At 39.7% G+C, this 20,293-nt stretch overlaps 3 protein-coding genes across 4 annotated transcripts in view; 2 read left to right on the top strand and 1 right to left on the bottom strand.

Moving 5' to 3' along the window:
• Positions 1 to 85: 85 nt before the first annotated feature.
• On the top strand, positions 86 to 3,148 carry nit2 (nitrilase family, member 2). The gene is made up of 10 exons (XM_077717935.1): positions 86 to 177; positions 281 to 399; positions 927 to 1,047; positions 1,238 to 1,326; positions 1,858 to 1,951; positions 2,027 to 2,101; positions 2,202 to 2,280; positions 2,701 to 2,799; positions 2,863 to 2,918; positions 3,001 to 3,148. The coding sequence occupies exons 1-10, from the start codon at positions 150 to 152 to the stop codon at positions 3,099 to 3,101; spliced, it is 861 nt and encodes a 286-aa protein (XP_077574061.1). The 5' UTR covers positions 86 to 149; the 3' UTR covers positions 3,102 to 3,148.
• Positions 3,149 to 3,202: 54 nt separating this feature from the next.
• LOC144197258 (uncharacterized) lies at positions 3,203 to 5,713 on the bottom strand. Of its 2 annotated transcripts, none has more exons than XM_077717934.1 (5): positions 5,350 to 5,713; positions 4,661 to 4,903; positions 4,230 to 4,502; positions 3,982 to 4,158; positions 3,203 to 3,620 (listed from the first exon to the last, which is right to left on the bottom strand). In XM_077717934.1, exons 1-5 carry the CDS (start codon positions 5,471 to 5,473, stop codon positions 3,544 to 3,546), a joined length of 894 nt encoding a protein of 297 aa, XP_077574060.1. In that variant the 5' UTR covers positions 5,474 to 5,713; the 3' UTR covers positions 3,203 to 3,543. The 2 variants fall into 2 exon arrangements, with proteins under 2 accessions (XP_077574060.1, XP_077574059.1); XM_077717933.1 differs by having other exon boundaries at positions 4,661 to 4,930; positions 5,350 to 5,710.
• A 254-nt stretch (positions 5,714 to 5,967) lies between these two features.
• Positions 5,968 to 20,293, top strand: part of LOC144196416 (kinesin-like protein KIF1A) — a 30,353-nt gene continuing 16,027 nt past the window's right edge. The window contains exons 1-23 of the mRNA XM_077716574.1: positions 5,968 to 6,280; positions 8,135 to 8,305; positions 9,701 to 9,774; positions 9,897 to 10,079; positions 10,636 to 10,701; positions 10,765 to 10,943; positions 11,746 to 11,857; positions 11,982 to 12,059; positions 12,160 to 12,225; positions 12,622 to 12,639; positions 12,771 to 12,849; positions 12,929 to 13,007; positions 13,677 to 13,819; positions 14,699 to 14,832; positions 15,605 to 15,684; positions 15,748 to 15,823; positions 16,463 to 16,542; positions 17,192 to 17,298; positions 17,369 to 17,449; positions 18,115 to 18,295; positions 18,364 to 18,436; positions 19,148 to 19,244; positions 19,306 to 19,621. Coding sequence (XP_077572700.1) covers positions 8,200 to 8,305; positions 9,701 to 9,774; positions 9,897 to 10,079; positions 10,636 to 10,701; positions 10,765 to 10,943; positions 11,746 to 11,857; positions 11,982 to 12,059; positions 12,160 to 12,225; positions 12,622 to 12,639; positions 12,771 to 12,849; positions 12,929 to 13,007; positions 13,677 to 13,819; positions 14,699 to 14,832; positions 15,605 to 15,684; positions 15,748 to 15,823; positions 16,463 to 16,542; positions 17,192 to 17,298; positions 17,369 to 17,449; positions 18,115 to 18,295; positions 18,364 to 18,436; positions 19,148 to 19,244; positions 19,306 to 19,621 — 2,408 coding nt within the window. The 5' untranslated portion in view covers positions 5,968 to 6,280; positions 8,135 to 8,199. The remainder of the gene's footprint in view (positions 6,281 to 8,134; positions 8,306 to 9,700; positions 9,775 to 9,896; positions 10,080 to 10,635; positions 10,702 to 10,764; positions 10,944 to 11,745; positions 11,858 to 11,981; positions 12,060 to 12,159; positions 12,226 to 12,621; positions 12,640 to 12,770; positions 12,850 to 12,928; positions 13,008 to 13,676; positions 13,820 to 14,698; positions 14,833 to 15,604; positions 15,685 to 15,747; positions 15,824 to 16,462; positions 16,543 to 17,191; positions 17,299 to 17,368; positions 17,450 to 18,114; positions 18,296 to 18,363; positions 18,437 to 19,147; positions 19,245 to 19,305; positions 19,622 to 20,293) is intronic.

The following is a 20,293-nucleotide window of genomic DNA, read 5'->3' as shown; positions in this document are numbered from 1 at the left end:
TGTTATGAAATTCTATTAAAAACCACAAGTAAACGCTGTGTATCTTTATTTTGAAGAACTGTTTTGAACCTAGTTATCCGGCAACTAGCTTTGATCATGTGTGTCTGTACATAGCCAAATCAAACAAAAGTTCAGGTACATTTGTGTTCATGGCTGGGTTAGGCAAGGCCATGTCAAGTGCGTGTTCATTTCATTAATCGATTAAAACTTTTCCAGGCACATTTTAACACGTTTTAATGTGTTTCTACGAACAACAACCAGCGTGTTATTGTTTTTGCAGAGTTCCGGCTAGCCGTTATCCAGTTGCAGGTGGGCAGCGTCAAAGCGGACAACCTGAGCCGGGCCAGGAGGTTTATCGACGAGGCCGCGGGGCAAGGTAGCAAACTGGTCATTTTACCGGTGAGGACAAAAAATAAATAAATAAAAATAAAAATGAGACATATACTACTAATTATGTACAGTAGTCGTATCAACTCATGTTGTGCACGTGCACTATTTAGGAGTTTGTTTAATTCATGTTGCGCATGCGCACTACAGTTTGATTTATTTAATAAAAGTAGACATTAATGAGCATATACGTACATATTCCTGTTAATGAACATATAAATGTAAATATGTAAGATTATGGCCAAGGCTAATTTCCGTATTTAGTCCCTTGAACAGGTTGAGGATAGAATTAATAAGGTATAGAAATGATTAGACATCAACACAAGTAGCATGATTGAGCATGCTATATTATTTAGCATGTCATTTAGTGGCATCAGTTAGCATCGCGAATGCTTCAGAATGTCCTGGGTTAGACTTAAAGATTGTGTAATTCAATGCCATAGGCTGTTATAGACGTCCAAACTATTCTTGGAAATCTTTTGCTGTCAATAGCAGTTGATTAGTAGAATTTATTTCTAATGGAATTTAAAAACTTTCAGGAATGCTTCAATTCGCCATATGGAAGTAGTTTCTTCCCCTCTTATGCTGAAAGGATTCCAGGAGAGTCCACAAATCTGCTGTCCCAGGCGGCTAAGGACAATAAAGTCTACTTGGTCGGAGGTGAGAAGCTAACCGTTAGCTACCAATCCAAAAAAATGACCACTAACACTGTTTTAATGATGTGAGAGGGAACCAGAGACGCAATCTACAGTATCTCGGAAATACCATGTATTAGGATTTTTCTGAAGATTTTCCCTTCAAAGTAAAACATTTGCATCCCCTATGTTTCTACTGTCTTTTATTGTGGTAGGTTCAATTCCAGAGGAGGAAGCAGGCAAGTTATACAACAGTTGTGTCGTGTTTGGACCTGATGGACAGCTTCTTGTCAAATACAGAAAGGTACGAGACGAACATATTGAACGCCGTGACCGGATGTTTGGTCGCCGGACGCTTGGTCGCCGGACGTTTGGTTGCTGGACGTTTGGTCGCCCGGACGTTTGGTCGCGCGGACGTTTGGTCGCCCGGACGTTTGGTCGCCGGACGTTTGGTCGCCGGACATTACTGTTTTCAACAGTACTTAGATATTGAACAGTACTTAATTATTAAACTCTCTCTCTCATGAATCAACTTAAACACAATTTATCAAATTGTTTAATTAAAGCAAAAATAAAAAATAAATAAAAATCTATTAAAAAAGAAAAAATGTAAAAAAATCTTTTATTTTTCATTTTTAAATGTGTTTTTATTTAAAACAATTTTATAATTTTGGTAGTCTGATTAATATATAATATTAATATAATTTTGATAGTTGGTTTCAACAGTATAAACTGTGTCACCATTTGACCGGCGACCAAACGTCCGGGCGACCAAACATCCGAGGACCATTGAACGCACCAACACACCAAAGACAGGTGGGTGTGGCTCTTTCAGATCCACCTCTTCGACATCAACATCCCCGGCAAGATCTGCTTCCAAGAATCGGAAACCCTTAGCCCCGGAGATAGCCTGTCCATGTTTGAAACGCGTGAGTCCATTTTGATTTATTCCCCCCCACTTTTTTAGATTTCTAAATAGTTCTGAATATCATGTTTACTTGCAGCGTACTGCAAAGTGGGCGTGGGCATTTGTTATGACATGAGGTTCGCCGAATTGGCGCAGCTCTACGGCAGGAAGGGTGAGTTTGTCAACATATCCGCCCGCTTAAAGCTAAAGAAAAGCATAGTAGGCTACAAAATGTCTGGGTTTTTGACAAGTGGCTTTTGTTTGTGGGTTAGGCTGTCAGCTGTTGCTCTACCCGGGAGCCTTCAACATGACCACTGGCCCCGCCCACTGGGAACTCCTGCAGAGGGCCAGGTGAGCTGGAGAAACTTCATAATGGGTCTCTTTAATGTGGGCCAGTCCATTTTAGATACAATATTTAGATTTTTTTTATTTTGTAAATGGATTAAAATAACTGGATTAAAAACTCTGAATATTCCATTTTTTATAGATCTAAAACAATGTGTATTTGAGCTTTTTTAAAATATATTTTTAGATTTTACAAAATGATTTTTGAACTAAAAAATGAAAAAATGAATAAAAAATTACAATTATTGATTTAAAAGAAGGTAAAGGAGGAAATCTTCTATACTTTTTATTTGAATTTGATCCTAAAACACTGATGATTAACTTTCCCGGGCCGCACAAAATGATACGGCGGGCCGGATTTGGCCCCCGGGCCACCACTTTGACACCCGTGACCTAGATCAAATATTTGGGTTTTGTTGACTGCAGAGCTTTGGACAACCAGGTGTACGTGGCAACCGCCTCACCCGCCAGGAACGAGGACGCGTCCTACGTGGCCTGGGGTCACAGCACGGTGGTCAACCCCTGGTAAGACACCACGCTCCACCACCCAGTCTTTCGTCAATGGCTGACATTTTGGTTCATCCCAAGGGGGGAGGTTATCGCCAAGGCCGGAGCGGAAGAGGCCGTCATCTACGCTGAAATCGGTCAGTGTCATCTATTAACAAATTAATACATAACTAGTTGTTTAATAGTACTAAAATGTGGTATTTAATATGGTAATTTCAGACTTGCAGTACCTGGCCGACGTCAGACAGCAGATTCCCATCACAAAGCAGCGTCGCCATGACGTCTACGACGTCACTGCCGCAAGGGGAGAATCCGGATGACGGATGTTTGGACGCTAAAGTTTTCTACGGGATTGAGAGATGATTGTGAATGGTGAGTACATAAATTTACTTTTTGAGCCAAAAATGATAGTGTCAAAATGTCAAACCAAACCGTTTTTTTAATTGAAAAAAATCACATTTAATAGAGTAAAAAGTAGGTAGCCATGTTGATGCCTTTGGGTAAAGAGGAGTTAACTGTTGTCACATTTTCTGAATTTGATGGCCATTTTAAGACATAAAAAAGCTTAAATCAGTTCGTGTATTTTGAAAATTGGCTTCAATAGACAGAGCCAAATTCCTTTTCAGTTCCATTCTTGATGTTTTTTTCTTTTTTTCCCACACATTTCCAGACAAAGCATCCCATTTTGAGACTGGAGTTGGTGTAATTATTCAACGTTCCACTAGAGGCGCTCGTGAGAGATGAAAAACTTTGGGGTGACGCTCATGCCGTCCCTTCGTCGTTGAACGACTGCAATGTGATCACTTCGGTCTCCTCCGTGGACAGTCGACGCCTGTAACCTGCACAAAATGATGTCGTTAAGTAAAAAAATGATTTTTGAAATTGAAACTTTATGACCAGCTTTTATCATTTAAGTAAGTCATTTATTTAGGAATATTTAGTCACATTTTTGATCAAGTGTTTCAATGTAACATGACTAAAATAATTACTTAATATTTAAAAAAAGCCTAGATATACATAAAATATATAGATATGATATCTATACATGATATCTATATCCATATATCCATCTCTATCTATATCTATATATTTGTAAGACTTAAAAAAAACGTCCGGCGACCGTAAGTCCGGGCGACCAAACGTCCGGTCACGCTCTATTGACATGCCTCATGATTAATAATGATTGTAATTAATTTTTACCTCGGATCCTTCCACTCGTGTGTTGGATCTTTTTCTTCTTCTTGCTCACACGGTCCAAATGGATTTGATAGGCCAAACCCACAATGACCATGGCGCCCACCACCACGCAAAGCACCGTGCTGAACACCCACAAGGAGTCCGATGGCCGCCTAACCGCTGATTCGTCCAATTCCACGCCTAAAAAAAACCCAAAACACCCCCAAAAATTACAAAAAAAATATAGAAGATGATATTTTGTCATCACGTACGTGTGGTGGAAGTCAACGTCTGCCCGACGGCGTCGTTGCGGATCACGCAGGAAACATTGGCGTCCGTCACGTTGGCGCTGAGATAGCTGGTGACGTCGTAAAGCCGCGTATCCGGCCGCTGCTCGGTCAGGGTCCGCGGCGAGTCCCACTCGCTCTCCGAGGACACGCCGTCGACGAGCCACAGGACGGACGGAGCGGGGAAGCCGCCGCCGGCGTGGCAGCGAAAGGCGCCCGACGACGCCTCCCACTGGACTTCGGGGGCGCTGAAGGGAGCTGACGAGAGATAAGTCCAGATAAGTTTGCATTCAAAATCAGTTATTTTTTTCATTCATTTTCTGAAGTGCTTATCACACAGGTGTCAAGGTGGCGGAAAAAAAACAATTTTAAAGTATAACAAATCCCCCCCAAAACAGTCCCTATTTTCCCCGTACCTGCAACCCGGACGCACATTGTGCAGGCCTTCACGGTTCGATTCCCATGCAGGGTCACCTCCACACTGTAAGACGCATTGTCCTCTCGGGGGTCCACGACAGGAATCCTTAGTGTGAAGTTACCCAGCGCCTGGTCGACTTCGTCACCCCCAACCGCATCATGGCCGTTCCTCCTCCATTGGGCGGAAACGCTGTCCGAAGCAGCGGCGTCCGGGTAGAAGCAGGAAAGCTGCAGTGGCTGGCCTACAATACCCACAATGCACTCTTCACCTGGAAACAAGCAATTCATTGGCTACCAAAGACGGCAAAAGACGTCCAATCTCGAAATTGGGCACCTCATGTACTCTTAACCACTCTAATTCCCTTTATTTTAAAATATCTCTTCATTTTAATTGTATGCAAATCTTTCTAGGACAAGTTATTTATGAGGGCGCTTCATGATGACGTTTTAAATTTCAATGTCATTTAATAATAACCACAAAGGCATTTAATTCAATTGAATTTCAACACAGACATTCAATTCAAAAGCTTACTGTTTAACCTCCCAGCCCAAATTAATTGTACGTCTATAACCTTCAATGCCACCGAAACATGAACAATCAGGATATTAAGACAACACGTCCAAATTGATATGAACCAATTGTTATGGATGACGTCAGTAAAACTCGACATTTTCTTTCTTTGCTTACCTAGGCTGTCGCAAAAGGGGATGAAAATGAAGTTTAGAAGCAGACTTATGCTTAAAAGTGTCCCGATCATGTCCTCCTGGGGCAAATGAAGTTTCCCGGAACAACTTTGAACGCTTTTTGTCATTTAAATCCCCAACAATTGTTCACCCTGAAGGAATGTCGGTGTCATGTCGCGTCTTGTCGCGCCCCAAAAAAGCTTGTGCCGCTCCCAAGTCAAAAAAATCTCAAAACGAGCAAAACTAAGGTAAGAAATATTCCAAAGTTTCACTTTCATTCGCTACTTTAAAATCAACTTTTCAAGTAGGAGCCTTTCAGGTGTTGTTCGGTCCAACTCGTTTGGCTTCATTACTTAACACGCCCACAACACAAAAGCATGGATTTATCATTTTTTCAAAACAAATATATTATAATTTAAGAAATAAATGGACAGAATAATAATAACAAAAAAATCTGCACATTGAACTCTATGGGTGCAAAATAATCACACTAGATAATTCAAATGCCTCCCCCAAAATGTATTTATTTATTAAAGACGTCGATTTTGCGATGACGTCAAGAGTCGGCCAAGGTGCACTTGCTCCACCCTCCCCGCTCTTCCCGCGACTCCCTCTCCTCCCCCTCCGCGCTCTTCCCACCACTGCATTGATGCTGTTCCCTCCCTCCGCGGTGACGTCACCGCCCCGTGGTTCGGTCACAGCATCTTCGTCCTCGTCCGACACAACCATTTTGGACCGTGTCGTCAAACCCAGCCGAGTCCGAGCTGCCAGCGTCCCCCCCCTTCCTCGGCCCACCGCCTACCCGGAGAAGCGACCTCCATTCCCGGGGCGATAAAGGACACCGAGTCCTTCCGTCTTGATGGAGGCGGTCAGTAGGCGGGAAAGATCCAATTAAAACGACGACGGAGCTACAGACTCACGGTGCTAGCATTAACGTAAGTACTATTCCAAAAACATATTTCTGCTCCTATTCTGTACACTTTTCTTCGTTTTGCTGTTTTATGTTTTTTCAATTCATCCGGCGGACTCGGGCTCAGGGTGCGGCCGGTGAGGAGGATGCCACCGCCTCCCCCGGGACATTTGTCTCGTTCAAATATGTTTTACCGTAACATTACAATGTATATGTCACGTTTACAGTTATTCTAGTAGAATTTGACGTGTTTATACAGCATGAACATGGATGACATGAGTTATTTCGACATGAAATGACATTTTTACGCTAATGACTTTTCAAAATATACATTTTCATTGTTACAATGTGTTCCAAAATGGTTAAAATTCGACGTATTGGGAGTGCCGTAAGGTGTAGCCTTTTGTCACTAGCAATGAGGTGACCGCCCTGAATGCCTGTCTGCATTGTCAGTAGTGACACCCCCAAAAAATACACAAAAATGACATTTAATAATATTTGAGGTAGAGATAAGAAATTGAATTGTTTATTCACGTCACTCGAGTTCAGTTTGTCAGGAAGTTATGCTACATGTCATTGGCCCGACATAAACAAAATGCCACTCTTAACAACCCCAATGCGTGGCACATGATGTCCGTCTAGGTGCCAGCCGGCAAAGGCGGCGACCGTGATGATTCAGCAAAAAAAAAAAAAAAAAAATCGGCGTAATGTGGCGGCAAAACCTCAGGGGTCCTCACAAGGGTGTTGCCCTCCGCGTCTGCCTTTTTTATTGTGCCAAAATAAAACCCAAAAGGAACATGTCGCAGACAGTAAGTGGACGCCTTCGAAGTAGAAAACACCTCAGACGGTGTCCAGTTGCTTTTGTTGTTGCTTATAAAAGATTAATATTTTTAGGGGTTCATTTGGTGATCTTTAATTGGTAACAGGTGTGTTGTTAGCGAACATCTGTATGTTTTAGTTAGCAAACGCTGCTTTAGCTTTATAAAAGGGTGTGGACCCTTGATTAATCATATTTTAAATGTTACTTGGGTTCTCTTTTGTTTTTTAAATTAGGTTTGAGATTAAAAAATGATTAAGGGTTAATTTGAGGGTCTTTAATTGATAGCTGGTGTATTTGGGGCTAAATGTGTGGGATTAGTTAGCAAATGCTAACTAATTAAGATCTTTTTAAGAGGGTGTGGACACTCGGGCAACCATTTTATTCAAAATATTAATAATAATTTATGGTGCTAGCCCTGTTTTGTTTTTTTAATTGTTGTTTGGAGATTAGAAATGGAATTTGTGTTAGAAAAAAGATTTAAAATGGTTAAATAATTAGATTTTCAGTATGATATGCTACTAGTGTACTGTTACTATGTTAAAAAATAATTTATAGATATATATATTTTACAAAATTAATGCATATACACTCTTGGTCAAACAGCTGTTAACTCCCTTTCAAGGCATTAGATGTCCAATCTGTTTGAAATGTGCGTTTTTCCAAAATAAGACAGCTAGAAAATATCATTAAAATCCATTAGCACGATACTAAGGTCACGGCGGCCATGTTGGAAGGAGGGGTGTCCCCCTCTATTGACAAAATGACATCATAATGAGATGATTTTTCCTCCCGTTTCACCAGATTATCATCAATCACTGCAATCTTTTCTTCTCATTTCAAGTTAAATATATATATTTTTTAATTTGATCATTTTCCCCATAATCCTTCCTGGCTTTCCTCCAAGTGTTATTGATGAGCGTTGTCATTAATTCAATTGGCAAGGATGACTCACGCGCTTTCCCAACACGCATTAGCGTGACGCCATCTTGATTCCCAGATTTCTTCGCCCCGCGGTTGCTAAAGTCCGAGTCATTGACGATTGGCTGTTTTCCCCCACAGAGCCGCGGCGACCCTAACAAGCCAGCGAGCCGAGCGCCGGCACCCCCGAGGAAGGCGAGCGCATCATGGCGGCGGCTTCTGTGAAGGTGGCGGTCCGAGTCCGCCCCTTCAATTCCAGGGAGATGAGCAAGGACAGTAAATGCATCATTCAGATGTCGGGAAACACCACCAGTGAGTTGAAACTGCAATTGTACTGTATTATGATTGATAATAACCATAATATTATGTGATAATAAGGATAATAACAATAACCAGGATGGGAAATTGGATCGGAAATCATTGGATAATTGTCTTTTTCCCCCAAATCGGGTTTTAATTTTTTTTAAAAAAAGTTTACACTCGGTCTATACCAAACTACGGCCTGCGGGCCACATCTGGCCTGTGAGGCGCTTTAATCCGGCCCGCCGACTTTGTCCAAATAATGTTTATTTTTTTCCCCCAAGATGGCGCCATCCCGCGGAAGCCAGTGGCAGTAGCTCTGTCCAATCTTATTTGTTTTTTTTAGTGTTTTACAGCCCTTCTATCTTTTTTTAAAATGACATTTTAACATTTTTTAATACATTCCTTTTGACTTTACTTTGTACTTTATACTTAAATGATGAGTGATGAGTATGTTAATACTTGAGTCCTTTTTTTCCTCTTTGTTTCATATGAACTGTTAACGGATGCACTTTTTTATATGTATCGTATCCTGTGCTGACCCGGCCCGTCTGTCAAATTTTTAAAACCAATGTGGCTTTTTTGAAAATAGATGTATCAGGGATGCTGCCAATCGGAAATCGGATCGGAATCGATCGGATAATCGTCAACGACCGCATCTTTAAAAAAACAACAACATAGATGTATCAGGGATGTCCCCAATCAGAAATTCTTCTAGACCGTTCTAGACCGGTTTTGTGTGTTTTGTGCGCGGGTGAGGAGACACCGGATACGTGGCCCGCTTCGCAAAATAAAGCCACGCATCAATAATGGATGAAGCTCGCTGAAATATTCAACGTTGGGAAGCATTTTAAAGCCACGCCCTCCCTCGGTGTGTCACGCTTGACTGGATCTCGGTCGTGATGCTTTTTGATTTTGTTATTTTTTGGGGCGCTCAGGTTGATTCAGTTATGTCCAGTTCTTTTCTATTTCAGATTAAAACAAATGTGGCCTGTTTTTAGTGTACCTTTTTCATATATTTTTTTTTTTTACAGTGATTTTTATTTCAAGAAATATTACAAGCAATTGGCATAATTCCCCTAACAATAATGCAAAAAAAATCCTTCTACTTCAAGTACAGTCACCTCTACTTACAAATGCCTCTAGATACAACATTGTCAACTTACAAAACCCTTTTATATACCAATGAGTACCTCTAGATACAAAAAAAATCCAAGTTACAAAATCCCCTCCGAAAATGCATTTCCTTATCCATCATTAAATTTTTTATTCACTTCCAAAATTTCCAAAAAGTCAGAAAACAAGTTCTGGAACCAATTAATTCCATAAGTAGAGGTACGACTCCATTGAATTTTATCTTTTCCCCATAATTCTCTCCCAATTAACATGTTGTCCTTCCATCCACAGCCATCATCAACCCCAAACAACTCAAAGACAACAAAAGCTTCAACTTTGACTACTCCTACTGGTCGCACACCACGGTAAAACCATAAAATCCTACTTCGGCATACCTCTGGGTTCCCATTTGAGCCCCCTTTTAAATCGGACCTAGGCCCTGTCGTCATCACCAACAACAAAAACCTACTTTTCCATTTTCCAACAGCCCGAGGACCCCAACTACGCCTCCCAGATGCTGGTCTACAAGGACATCGGCGAGGAAATGCTACTCCACGCCTTCGAGGGTTACAACGTCTGCATTTTCGCTTACGGGCAGACGGGCGCCGGGAAGTCGTACACCATGATGGGCAAACAAGACGTCAAAGATCAACAGGGCATCATCCCACTGGTCAGTACATCTACCCGGGACTCCATTTTGGGTTTTATTATTTGCTAACACGCCACTAGCGCCGGGATCCTCCCCATAAGGATCGTCTCCAATGTAAACTCTAAGAATTATAGTCCAGAAAATACGGTAACTAATCATGAAGAAACATAATAAAGGGGAGTGGCTTCCGCTTGTGCGTTTCAGGGTGGATTTTCCAATTTTTATCAACTTTAAAAAGAACAAAAAACGTGATTTATGGGTGTTTGTGTGTGTATGTTAAGATTCTCTCGCTACGTTTGTCCAAACCGGAAAAAATAGAGACTTGAATTTTTTATGGTGGCCAGAAATAACTGTCGTATGTGTGTTAACTCATTTTTTTTTATTTGTTAAACACTCATTTTACCCCCCCAAAAATATTAACAAAATAAATTACCCCAGAATATAACCCTATGTAGTGAAATCGCGATATTTGAGGGATTACTGTATATGGATTCATGGTGGGAAATATTAATAGTCTTTTAGGGGATATTATTACCATATTTGGTGATATTTGAGTTTATCTTTTTACTTGTCACAGCTCTGCGAAGATCTCTTCACCAAGATCAACGACAACACCAACAACAGCATGTCCTACTCGGTGGAGGTGAGAGGTCGCCAGTGAGCGTCCGTCGTGCCTTGTCGTTGACACACAGGTCCACCTTGGCAGGTGAGCTACATGGAGATCTACTGCGAGCGCGTTCGAGACCTGCTCAACCCCAAAAACAAAGGCAACCTGCGGGTGCGAGAACATCCTCTCATGGGGCCCTACGTGGAGGACCTGTCCAAGTTGGCCGTCACCGACTACAATGATATTCAGGATCTCATGGACTCCGGCAACAAGGCCAGGTGACACCCACTAGCCATACTTTAAAAAAAAAAACACATTGTTCTAGGTCACAGGTGTCAAAGTGGCGGCCCGGGGCCAAATCTGGCCGGGCGCATCATTTTGTGCGGCCCGGGAAAGTCAATCATGAGTGGACTTTCTGATTTAAAATCAAATTAAAATAGAGTATCGATGTATATTCATTTTTCTGATTTTCCCCCGTTTAAATCAATAATTGTCATTTTTTAATCCATTTTTTCTGTGTTTTTAGTTCAAAAATAATTTTGAAAATCTAAAAATATATTTAAAAAATTGCTAAAATAAACATATTTTTAGATCTATAAAAAACAAATATTCAGGGCTTTTAATCCAGGTGTTTCAATCCAATTAAAAATATATATCTAAATATTTCATCAAAAATGGTCCAGCCCACATGAAAGCGAGTTGATTTTCTGTTTTAGGATCAAATTCAAATGATAGATATAGATGTATATTAAATTTCCTGATTTTTTCCCCCCTTTTAAATCAATAAATGACAAATTTAATCCATTTTTTTCAGTTTTTAGTTCATAAATCATTTTGTAAAATCTAAAAACAACAAAAACGCTTGTTTCAGATCTCTAAAAACGGAATATTCTGGGATTTTAATCCAGTTCTTTTAATCCATTTATAAAAAAAAAAAATCTAAATATTATATCAAAAATAGCCCGTGAACCAAGCCGACCGAGTTTGACATCCTTGGTTGTTAAAAAGTATAAAAATGCATGCCACACAAAATCTTTCTTTGCTTCCATTGAGTCTGGTTGTTTTTTGTTGTTTTGACAGGACGGTGGCTGCTACCAACATGAACGAAACCAGCAGTCGCTCGCACGCCGTTTTCAACATCATCTTCACTCAAAAACGCCACGACGCCGACAGCGAAAATACTTCCGAGAAGGTTGACTTTTTCTACTTCATTGCTCATTTCTATTAACGAAATTCAGTGTGGATTTTCACAATTTAAGAATTTACAAAGAAAATTACACCAAAAAAATTGTAGTATTAAATAACTTTGCTTTTAGGTCAGCAAAATCAGTTTGGTGGATTTGGCCGGCAGCGAAAGAGCCGATTCCACCGGAGCCAAAGGGACCAGACTCAAGGTAGGATGTTATTTTTATTCTACTATTTGACAATCCAGATGGAAATCCCGTCCAATCACTGTTGTTTTTTTTAATCACCCCTTTTTGTTCCGGGCCTCAGGAAGGAGCCAACATCAACAAATCTCTGACTACGCTGGGAAAAGTCATCTCTGCTTTGGCAGAAGTGGTAAGAATTTGAATTCTTAATGTCCAAATAATAAGACACCCGCGGGGACTCTTATTAACAAAAAAAAAAAGAAAAAAATTCTATTTTTTCTCCCCTTTTTTATAACATCTCAAATTTCCTAACTTAGATGAAGCTAATGCTAACTTTTTAACCAATTACCCAAAGGTGAATTAACAATTTGACTCATTTTGGGGGCGATTTTGCACATTTCGGACCCTTTACCCTGACATAAAACATAAAAATACATAAACGCTGACAATAAAATGACTAACAGGCTTCAATAAATCACAAAAAAACCCAACAACAAACAGAAATAGCAGAAAAAGACATAAAAAATTTAATAAAACTCTATTTACATTTACTTTGTGTTAAAAACTCTACTTTGCTTCATTTCAGGACTCTGGATCAAACAAGGTACGTCAATAAAATCATATTTTTCAAAAATCTGTGATTATTTTTCACCATAGTAGAGTTCCAATCCGCTTATTGGCCTAAAACACACGCTAGCAAATGTTGCTAACTAACAAGCTAACCTGATCAAACAGAACAAAAAGAAGAAGAAAGTGGAAAGTCACATTCCTTACCGAGACTCCGTTCTGACCTGGCTTCTCCGAGAGAATCTTGGTGAGACTCCGCTAAACTAGCATTAGCTTTTTTTTTTTTTTAGCTAACTCAAAGTGACCTATTCATTTTCTGGCCCAAGGCGGGAACTCGCGTACGGCCATGGTGGCCGCCCTGAGCCCGGCCGACATCAACTACGACGAGACCCTCAGCACGCTTAGGTAAGGTTGGACGCCGTGCTAGCATTACGGGAAAGCGAGCCACCGAAGTTCTCCACAATTTGTTCCAAAAAAAATATGGCTCGGAAGCCACATATGGCTCTTTTTAATGGGTGCGTATGGCTATCCGCTAACCCAACTCGGTTTGATGTGGGCCGGACCATTTTAGATAAAATATTTCTATTTTTTTTTTTTAAATGCATTCAAAAAAGTGGATTAAAATCTCTGAATATTCCGTTTTTTATAGATCTAAAACAATGTTTATTAGAGATTTTTTCAAAATATATTTTGAGATTTTACAAAATGATTTTTGAACTAAAAAAACAAAAAATAGATTAAAAATGACAATTATTGATTTAAAAGGTGGAAAAATAAGGAAATTTAATCTACATTCATACTCTTTATTTTCATTGGACGCTAAAACAGAAAATCGGCACTCATCATTTACTTTCTCGGGCCGCATAAAATGATGCAGCGGGCCAGATTTGGCCCCCGGGCCGCCACTTTGACACCTGTGCTCTATAACGTGCATACTCTCATTGATACTCCTTGATTAGCAACAGCGTAAAAATGTCGTCAAAGAATGTAGAGACTTTTTGGACTTTAAAATTGGTGAAATGACAAAAAAAAATGCACATGTATAAGATTAAAAAATGTGTATGATGTCATCAGGTACGCCGACCGCGCCAAGCAAATCCGATGCAACGCCGTCATCAACGAGGATCCCAACAACCGTCTGGTGCGCGAACTCAAGGAGGAGGTGTCCCGTCTCAAAGACCTGCTCTTTGCTCAAGGTCTTGGAGACATTATTGAAAGTAAGTACACACTTTTTGTCCTAGAAACTGTCATTCAAATTGTCATTAAAATTGCAAGGATATCTTTCAATTCACTTAAATGGGTCATGCTAGCATTTTGGGGTTCTGCTATCAAAGTAGCATGCCCATATTTTGACGTCTGCTAGTGATGAACTTATCCATGGGAGGGTGCACCTTGGCCAGAGGAAGAAGAAATTATATTTATTAATTTTTCATTATGGCGAGGGTTCCTTCTTTCGCTGTAATGGCCATAAAATCATTAAAATTGACCACATGACATCTGATTGGACATCGATTTTTTTATGGTGGTCTGCGTAGTAGGCAGCCATCTTGGATTGGGTACTCCCCCATAGTGTTGAGGCCATTTTAGTTCCGTTTTGGTATCTTGGTAAGACCGAACAAAAGCACAAATGTATATTTTTTATAAGTGAATTGACTTTGTTGGACTTAAAATGACGTCCAATTGTCTTAACCAATTTTTTTCTGTGTCTTTTGAAGCATTTCGCGGAACTGCTGCCGAAATTGAGGGTTTGAAACGTGTGTTGTTGTTGATTTTTCTGCTTTTCAGCTTTTTTTAATACGTTTTCCCCAGCATGCAATTTCATCAAGTTAATTTAAGCAATCATAGTAAGACTAAAGTTTTAGTTTTTTAAAAAAAAGTCCTCATTTTTGTGTCTTCACTGCCGATGAGTCGCCTTCATATTGATTTTTCTCAAACGTAATCCGGGTTTATCTGAAAAAAAACGTACGCCCTAATTACATTCTGCCACTTGTTTATTTTTAGCTCGCCGGCTACATTATTCCATCTTATTTTTTGTTGTCGTACTTGTCGCCAAAGGGGAGGAGTCACAAAAAACCCAATGTCTTCTCACCCCGCAGTGACCAACGCTATGACGGGAATGAGTCCGTCCCCGTCGTTGTCGGCCCTCTCCAGTCGTGCCGGATCCATCGCCAGCCTTCACGACCGCATCATGTTCAGCCCGGCCAATGAGGAAGCCATCGAGCGGCTCAAGGTTTGCTCAGATTGCGTTCTGATTGGTTGAAAATTTAGACCAGGGGTGGACACATTGACTTTAAAAATGTGACAGATGGGCGGAGTCAGCACAAGATAGGATACATATAAAAAAGTGCATCCGTTAACAGTACATACTATGAAACATAAACAGAAAATAAGGACTCAAGTACAGTGTTCCCTTGGTTATCGTGGTTAATGGGGACCGGGACCACCCGCGATAATTGAATTTCTGCGATGTAGGGATTCCCCTTCAAAAATTCTTAATTTGAATTAAATTCCCCCAAAAAAAATGCTAAATTTTTTTTACATTTTTTTTATTTTATTTTTTTAAAAAATTGTAATTTAAAAAAATATATATATATTTTTTTACCCCCCTGTATACAGTACACCATATAGAATACGTGTAGAGAGAGTGAAATTCATGTTATAACAAAAAAAACTAAAATATGTTGTTTCAAAGTAATATTTGTATTATTATTATTATTTTTTTTTTTTCCCCAAAAAAATTGCGGTGGCTGAGCCGCCAAGTAGCGAGGGAACACTGTAGTAACATACGACCATTGACAGGAATTGACGTCCATTTCAACGACCAATCAAATTGCATTGGCCATCTATTGTCATTTTTAAAGTCATTTTCTGTCTTTAACTACAGTAATCCCTCAAATATTGTGTTTTATATAGAACATACATGGCCATGATCCTTAAAAAATCAAGAAGTAGGATCATAAAAATATAAAGTCTTACGTTTTATTTGTTTTTTTCCACTCCAGGAAACGGAGAAAATCATCGCCGAACTTAACGAAACTTGGGAAGAGAAACTTCGCCGGACGGAAGCCATTCGAATGGAGCGGTGAGTCCCAAAGTTAACAAGCTAACAAGCTAACGACTCGCTAACTTCTCACTTTGTCCACAGAGAGGCTCTCCTGGCAGAAATGGGCGTGGCCATGCGCGAAGACGGCGGCACCCTAGGCGTCTTCTCCCCCAAAAAGGTAAACCGGACCTCCAAAGTGTCCAAGTCGGCATTTTGTAGCTTTCTCCGAGACATAAAACCAGTTTTATCCGCCCCCGAAGCCGTCAGAAGGCGACAGAAAGCCACAGGCCGTTTTTATTGACAATGTCGGCCTGTTTTCCCCCAACGAGGTTGGTCGCCAAGAAGTGTGGTTTTTCGTTCTTCAGCGTGCTTTTAAACCTTCCACTTTTCTTTCATTCCATCCGACGAATTCCCGAGTCATGCTCAAGGGTTCGGGTACGGTTATCCTTGCCTCTATTGGCTCCGCCTCCACCCTGACTTTCAGATTTTACCTAATATTCTGAAAATGATGCACAGAAAATGTCCTCACAATAGGATAACACAATTGTAACATCCTATTATTAGGTCTTTTTTTTCAGATCGGATTAATTTGTATTTAATTCTTTTATATGGGAAACAATGATTTAAGATATGAGTGAATTGACATGGGCATTAAGCTTGTATCTCAAGGTATTGTTTTATGATACCTGGCTTGATCTATCTGCATGATTTCACAGGGTGGCTTGGCGTGGACGATTAAAAAAAAAATGCTGTGTTTGCGTCGTTTTTGGAATTTTTTGGTAGAAAAATGATTTGTCGTTTTTTTGCTTCCGCACAGACGCCTCACCTGGTGAACCTTAACGAAGATCCGCTTATGTCAGAGTGCCTGCTTTATTACATCAAGGACGGCATAACAAGGTCAGAATTGTGTGGAAATAATCAATAAAAATTGTGTGAAAAATTTCACGCTAAAGTTGTACTATAAAAAAAGTATCATTTCATACTTATAGTTTGGAAAATATGGTAATCAGATCAACAACCATACCTTTCTCACAGCTTTAATAGAACCTTATTGGCCCGAATATAAGACGACGCCCACTTTTTCAAGACTCAAGTTTGAACCCGAAATTCTGTTTCTATAGCCAAAATAACGACAACACATCTGAAACAAATGAATATATCAATATTTTGGTGAGAAAAAGCATGTTATTTTGCCTCAATCAAATCATGCAAAAATCTTAATATCCGAACATTTAAATATGTAAGAAATAAAATCCTATTTTTAAATGAATTACTTCAGCTTTTTTTAAATGTAAATTAACCAATAGGATAAAACAAAAAAAATCAACTAATCACTGTTCAGCATTCGCTGTAAAGATATCTGGCGCCATCTAGCATTGTGATAGGGTAAAATATTTAGACCCTGAATGTAAGACGACACCAAATTTTTCAGTCTTATTTCAATACAAAAAAACATCGTCTTATATTCGGTCCTATACGTCATTTTAATGAATGAGCCAAACTTCGGTTTCCGACTTGGGTCAGTTTAACGCGATTGTCTTTTCAGGGTGGGTCGCGTGGACGCCACCAGCCGCCAGGACATTGTCCTCAGCGGCCATTTCATCAAGGACGAGCACTGCACCTTCACCAGCTCCACTGGCCCACAAGATGAAAGTGAGAAACCTTCTTATTGGAACGTGACCCACCTTGTCGTCATTTAACCGGGTTGCCGTCTTTTTAACAGCCGTCGTCTTGGAACCCTGCGAAGGAGCCGAGACGTACGTCAACGGGAAGAGGGTGACGGAGCCCACGATTCTCAGATCAGGTCAGGAACGCGTCTAGAAGTGGATGTGGATGCTCATCTCTGTGTTATTGCCGCCATTGATGTTTAAGTGCTGTCAATGGCGCCAAGTACCATATTTTCTTGCATATACACCGTATTTGACGCATAAAAAAGATGACTGAATCCAGGGTGCGGCTTATATGTGCACAAATTAGATTTGACGTGTATGAAATGCAGTCGATACGGTCATTTTTTTAGAAATAGAGAAAAGATACACAGATAAAATGCTTAACAAAATGTATTTTGACATCTAGGAATGAAATTCAAGAAAAAAATAAAGCATATTTTGCATAAAACGTGAAAAAAACTCGGGAGGAATTGTCAAATTCAACGATTTTAAGGCAACTTTAAGGCTTATACGAGAGAAATTGTCAAATTTAAGGATTTTGAGGAAAATGGAGGTGAAAATTGTGAATCGGGCGCGGCTTATACGAGAGAAATTGTCATATTTAAGGATTTTGAGGCAATTTTAAGGGTGTGGCTTATACGCGGAGATGCTAATATGCGAGAAAATATGCTAAATCAACTTTTTGGGCCAAAAATAATCCATTCCGCACCACACGAGATCCAGTTGTCACCAAAGTGATTGCGTTAAAGCACTTTCATTCCCGACCCGTCTTCTAATCCAAATGCTAATGCTAATTCAGGGAACCGCATCATCCTGGGCAAAAGCCACGTGTTCCGCTTCAACCACCCGGCGCAGGCGCGAGCCGAGAGGGAGCGCACCCCCTGCGCCGAGACCCCCGTCGAGCCGGTGGATTGGGCCTTTGCTCAGAGGGAGTTACTGGAGAAGCAAGGCATTGACATGAAGCAGGAGATGGAACAGAGGTGAGTGGGTGGGCGTGGCTTACCAAGCATAACCCAGCTTTCAATTCGTGGCTAATTTTCCTATTCAGGCTGCACGAACTGGAGGATCAATATCGCAAAGAGAGAGAAGAAGCCAACAACCTTCTGGAGCAGCAAAGACTGGTTAGTGACCGCCCACTTTTCAGTCCGAGGACCAATAGAATTGCGCAAGGGGGTCAGACTCGGGTTGGTTCGCGGGTTGGTTTAACGTCAACTCGGGTTGGACTATTTTAGATATAATATTTAGATTTTTTTTAATTTTTATAAATGGATTATAAGAACTGGATTAAAAGCCCTGAATATTTTGTTTATTTGAGCTTTTTTTAAAATATATTTTTAGATTTAACTAAATTATTTTTGAACTGAAAACAGGAAAAAATGGATTAAAAAATGACAATTATTGATTTAAAAAGGGCAAAATCAGGAAATTTAATATACATTTATACTATTCATTTGAATTTGATCCTAAAACAGAAAGCCGGCACTCATCATTGACTTTCCCGGGCCGCATAAAATGATCCGGCGGGCCAGATTTGGACCCCAAGCCGCCACTTTGACACAGAATAGCAGATAATGCTGACGTCAAACATACAAAAAATCGTCTTTAATTGACTAAAAATAATGTAATGGTGAAGATCAATGTTATTATTAGCCTACAAGTCAGTAGTTTAGTAACAAAATAATTTTGGGTTTTGATTTTTTACATCTTATAAGTAAAAAGAAAATTTAAAAAAAATGATTACCCCATTGCATATTTTCTTAACATTTTTTTCCATTTTTTTCTGTTCCCTAAACTTGATTCAAATCATTAAAATATATAATCTGACTCTTCAGGATTACGAAAGCAAACTAGAAGCCCTCCAGAAGCAGGTGGATCGTTACCACCCAGAAGTCCCTGAAGAGGAGGAAGGGGAGGAGCCAGAAGAGGAAGGTAACGCCCAGAAACAACAAACAGCCAATCCTCCACGTCACCACCTTATTTTTTTCTTCAGTTTGCTGGAACGAGCGCCAACGCGAACTGGCCGAGTGGAGTTTCGGCAGGTGGAGGTGCTACCAGTTCACCTCCCTGCGCGACCTCCTGTGGGGGAACGCCGTCTTCCTCAAGGAGGCCAACGCCATCGGCGTGGAGCTGAAGAAGAAAGTCCAGTTCCAGTTTGCCCTGCTGACCGACACCCTGTACTCGCCGCTGCCGCCAGACTTGCTGCCGTCTCGGAGGCCCAGGAGGCTCTTCCCGCAGACCGTGGTGGCCGTGGAGGTCCAGGATCAGAAGAACGGGGCCACCCATTACTGGACGCTGGAAAAACTCAGGTAAGTGTAGGAGGGGGGAATTCTGGGAAGTTTGGATAAAGGGAAAAATTAGGATTAAAAGTGATTTTTTTTTCAAATTTATTGATTAATGAATGTATTCATTTATTTATTAATGTAGTAATTTATTTAGTAATTTATTTATTAATGTAGTAATGTATTTATTAATTTAGTAATTTATTCATTAATTTGGTAATGTATTTATTAATTTAGTAATTTATTCATTAATTTGGTATTGTTTTGGTTAATTTGCTAATTTATTTGGTAATTTGCTAATTTATTTGGTAATTTGCTAATTTATTTGGTAATTTGCTAATTTATTTGTTAATTTAGTAATTTATTTGTTAATTTAGTAATTTATTTATTTTTATTTATTAATCTAGTATTTTTGTATTAGTATAGTCATTAATGTATTAATCTAGGAATTTATTTAGTAATTTAGTTATTTATATACAAGTTTAGTAGTTTATTTTTTACTTTATTTATTTTTAATTTAAAAAAAATATTTGAAGATTTTTGATTTTATTTTCAGAAATTAAAAATTCAAATGCAAACAATGGCATGGGAATTAGAGTTTTAACTCCTGTTATGTTCTTATTTTGTTTTTTTTCAATATTTTTACAGACCCCAAAAATTAAAACCCTAAACTCAACATAACAAGCAAAACAAACAAAA

Source organism: Stigmatopora nigra, chromosome 5, assembly GCF_051989575.1.
Source record: "Stigmatopora nigra isolate UIUO_SnigA chromosome 5, RoL_Snig_1.1, whole genome shotgun sequence".
Classification (NCBI taxonomy): domain Eukaryota; kingdom Metazoa; phylum Chordata; class Actinopteri; order Syngnathiformes; family Syngnathidae; genus Stigmatopora; species Stigmatopora nigra.
Note: the sequence above shows the minus strand (reverse complement) of the source record. Positions and strands in the feature narration are given on the sequence as shown.

Bases quoted from the DNA above. Each gene is read 5' to 3' on its own strand.
- nit2 (XM_077717935.1), top strand. From the start codon at position 150: ATGGCTGGGTTAGGCAAGGCCATGTCAA. The intron at 1,048-1,237 runs GTGAGAAGCTAA...TTATTGTGGTAG, and splicing joins TAAAGTCTACTTGGTCGGAG to GTTCAATTCCAGAGGAGGAA. The intron at 1,327-1,857 runs GTACGAGACGAA...TGGCTCTTTCAG, and splicing joins TTCTTGTCAAATACAGAAAG to ATCCACCTCTTCGACATCAA.
- LOC144197258 (XM_077717933.1), bottom strand. From the start codon at position 5,473: ATGACAAAAAGCGTTCAAAGTTGTTCCGGGAAACTTCATTTGCCCCAG. The intron at 4,159-4,229 runs GTACGTGATGAC...GGTTTTTTTTAG, and splicing joins GACGTTGACTTCCACCACAC to GCGTGGAATTGGACGAATCA. The intron at 3,621-3,981 runs GTAAAAATTAAT...CATTTTGTGCAG, and splicing joins CACGAGTGGAAGGATCCGAG to GTTACAGGCGTCGACTGTCC.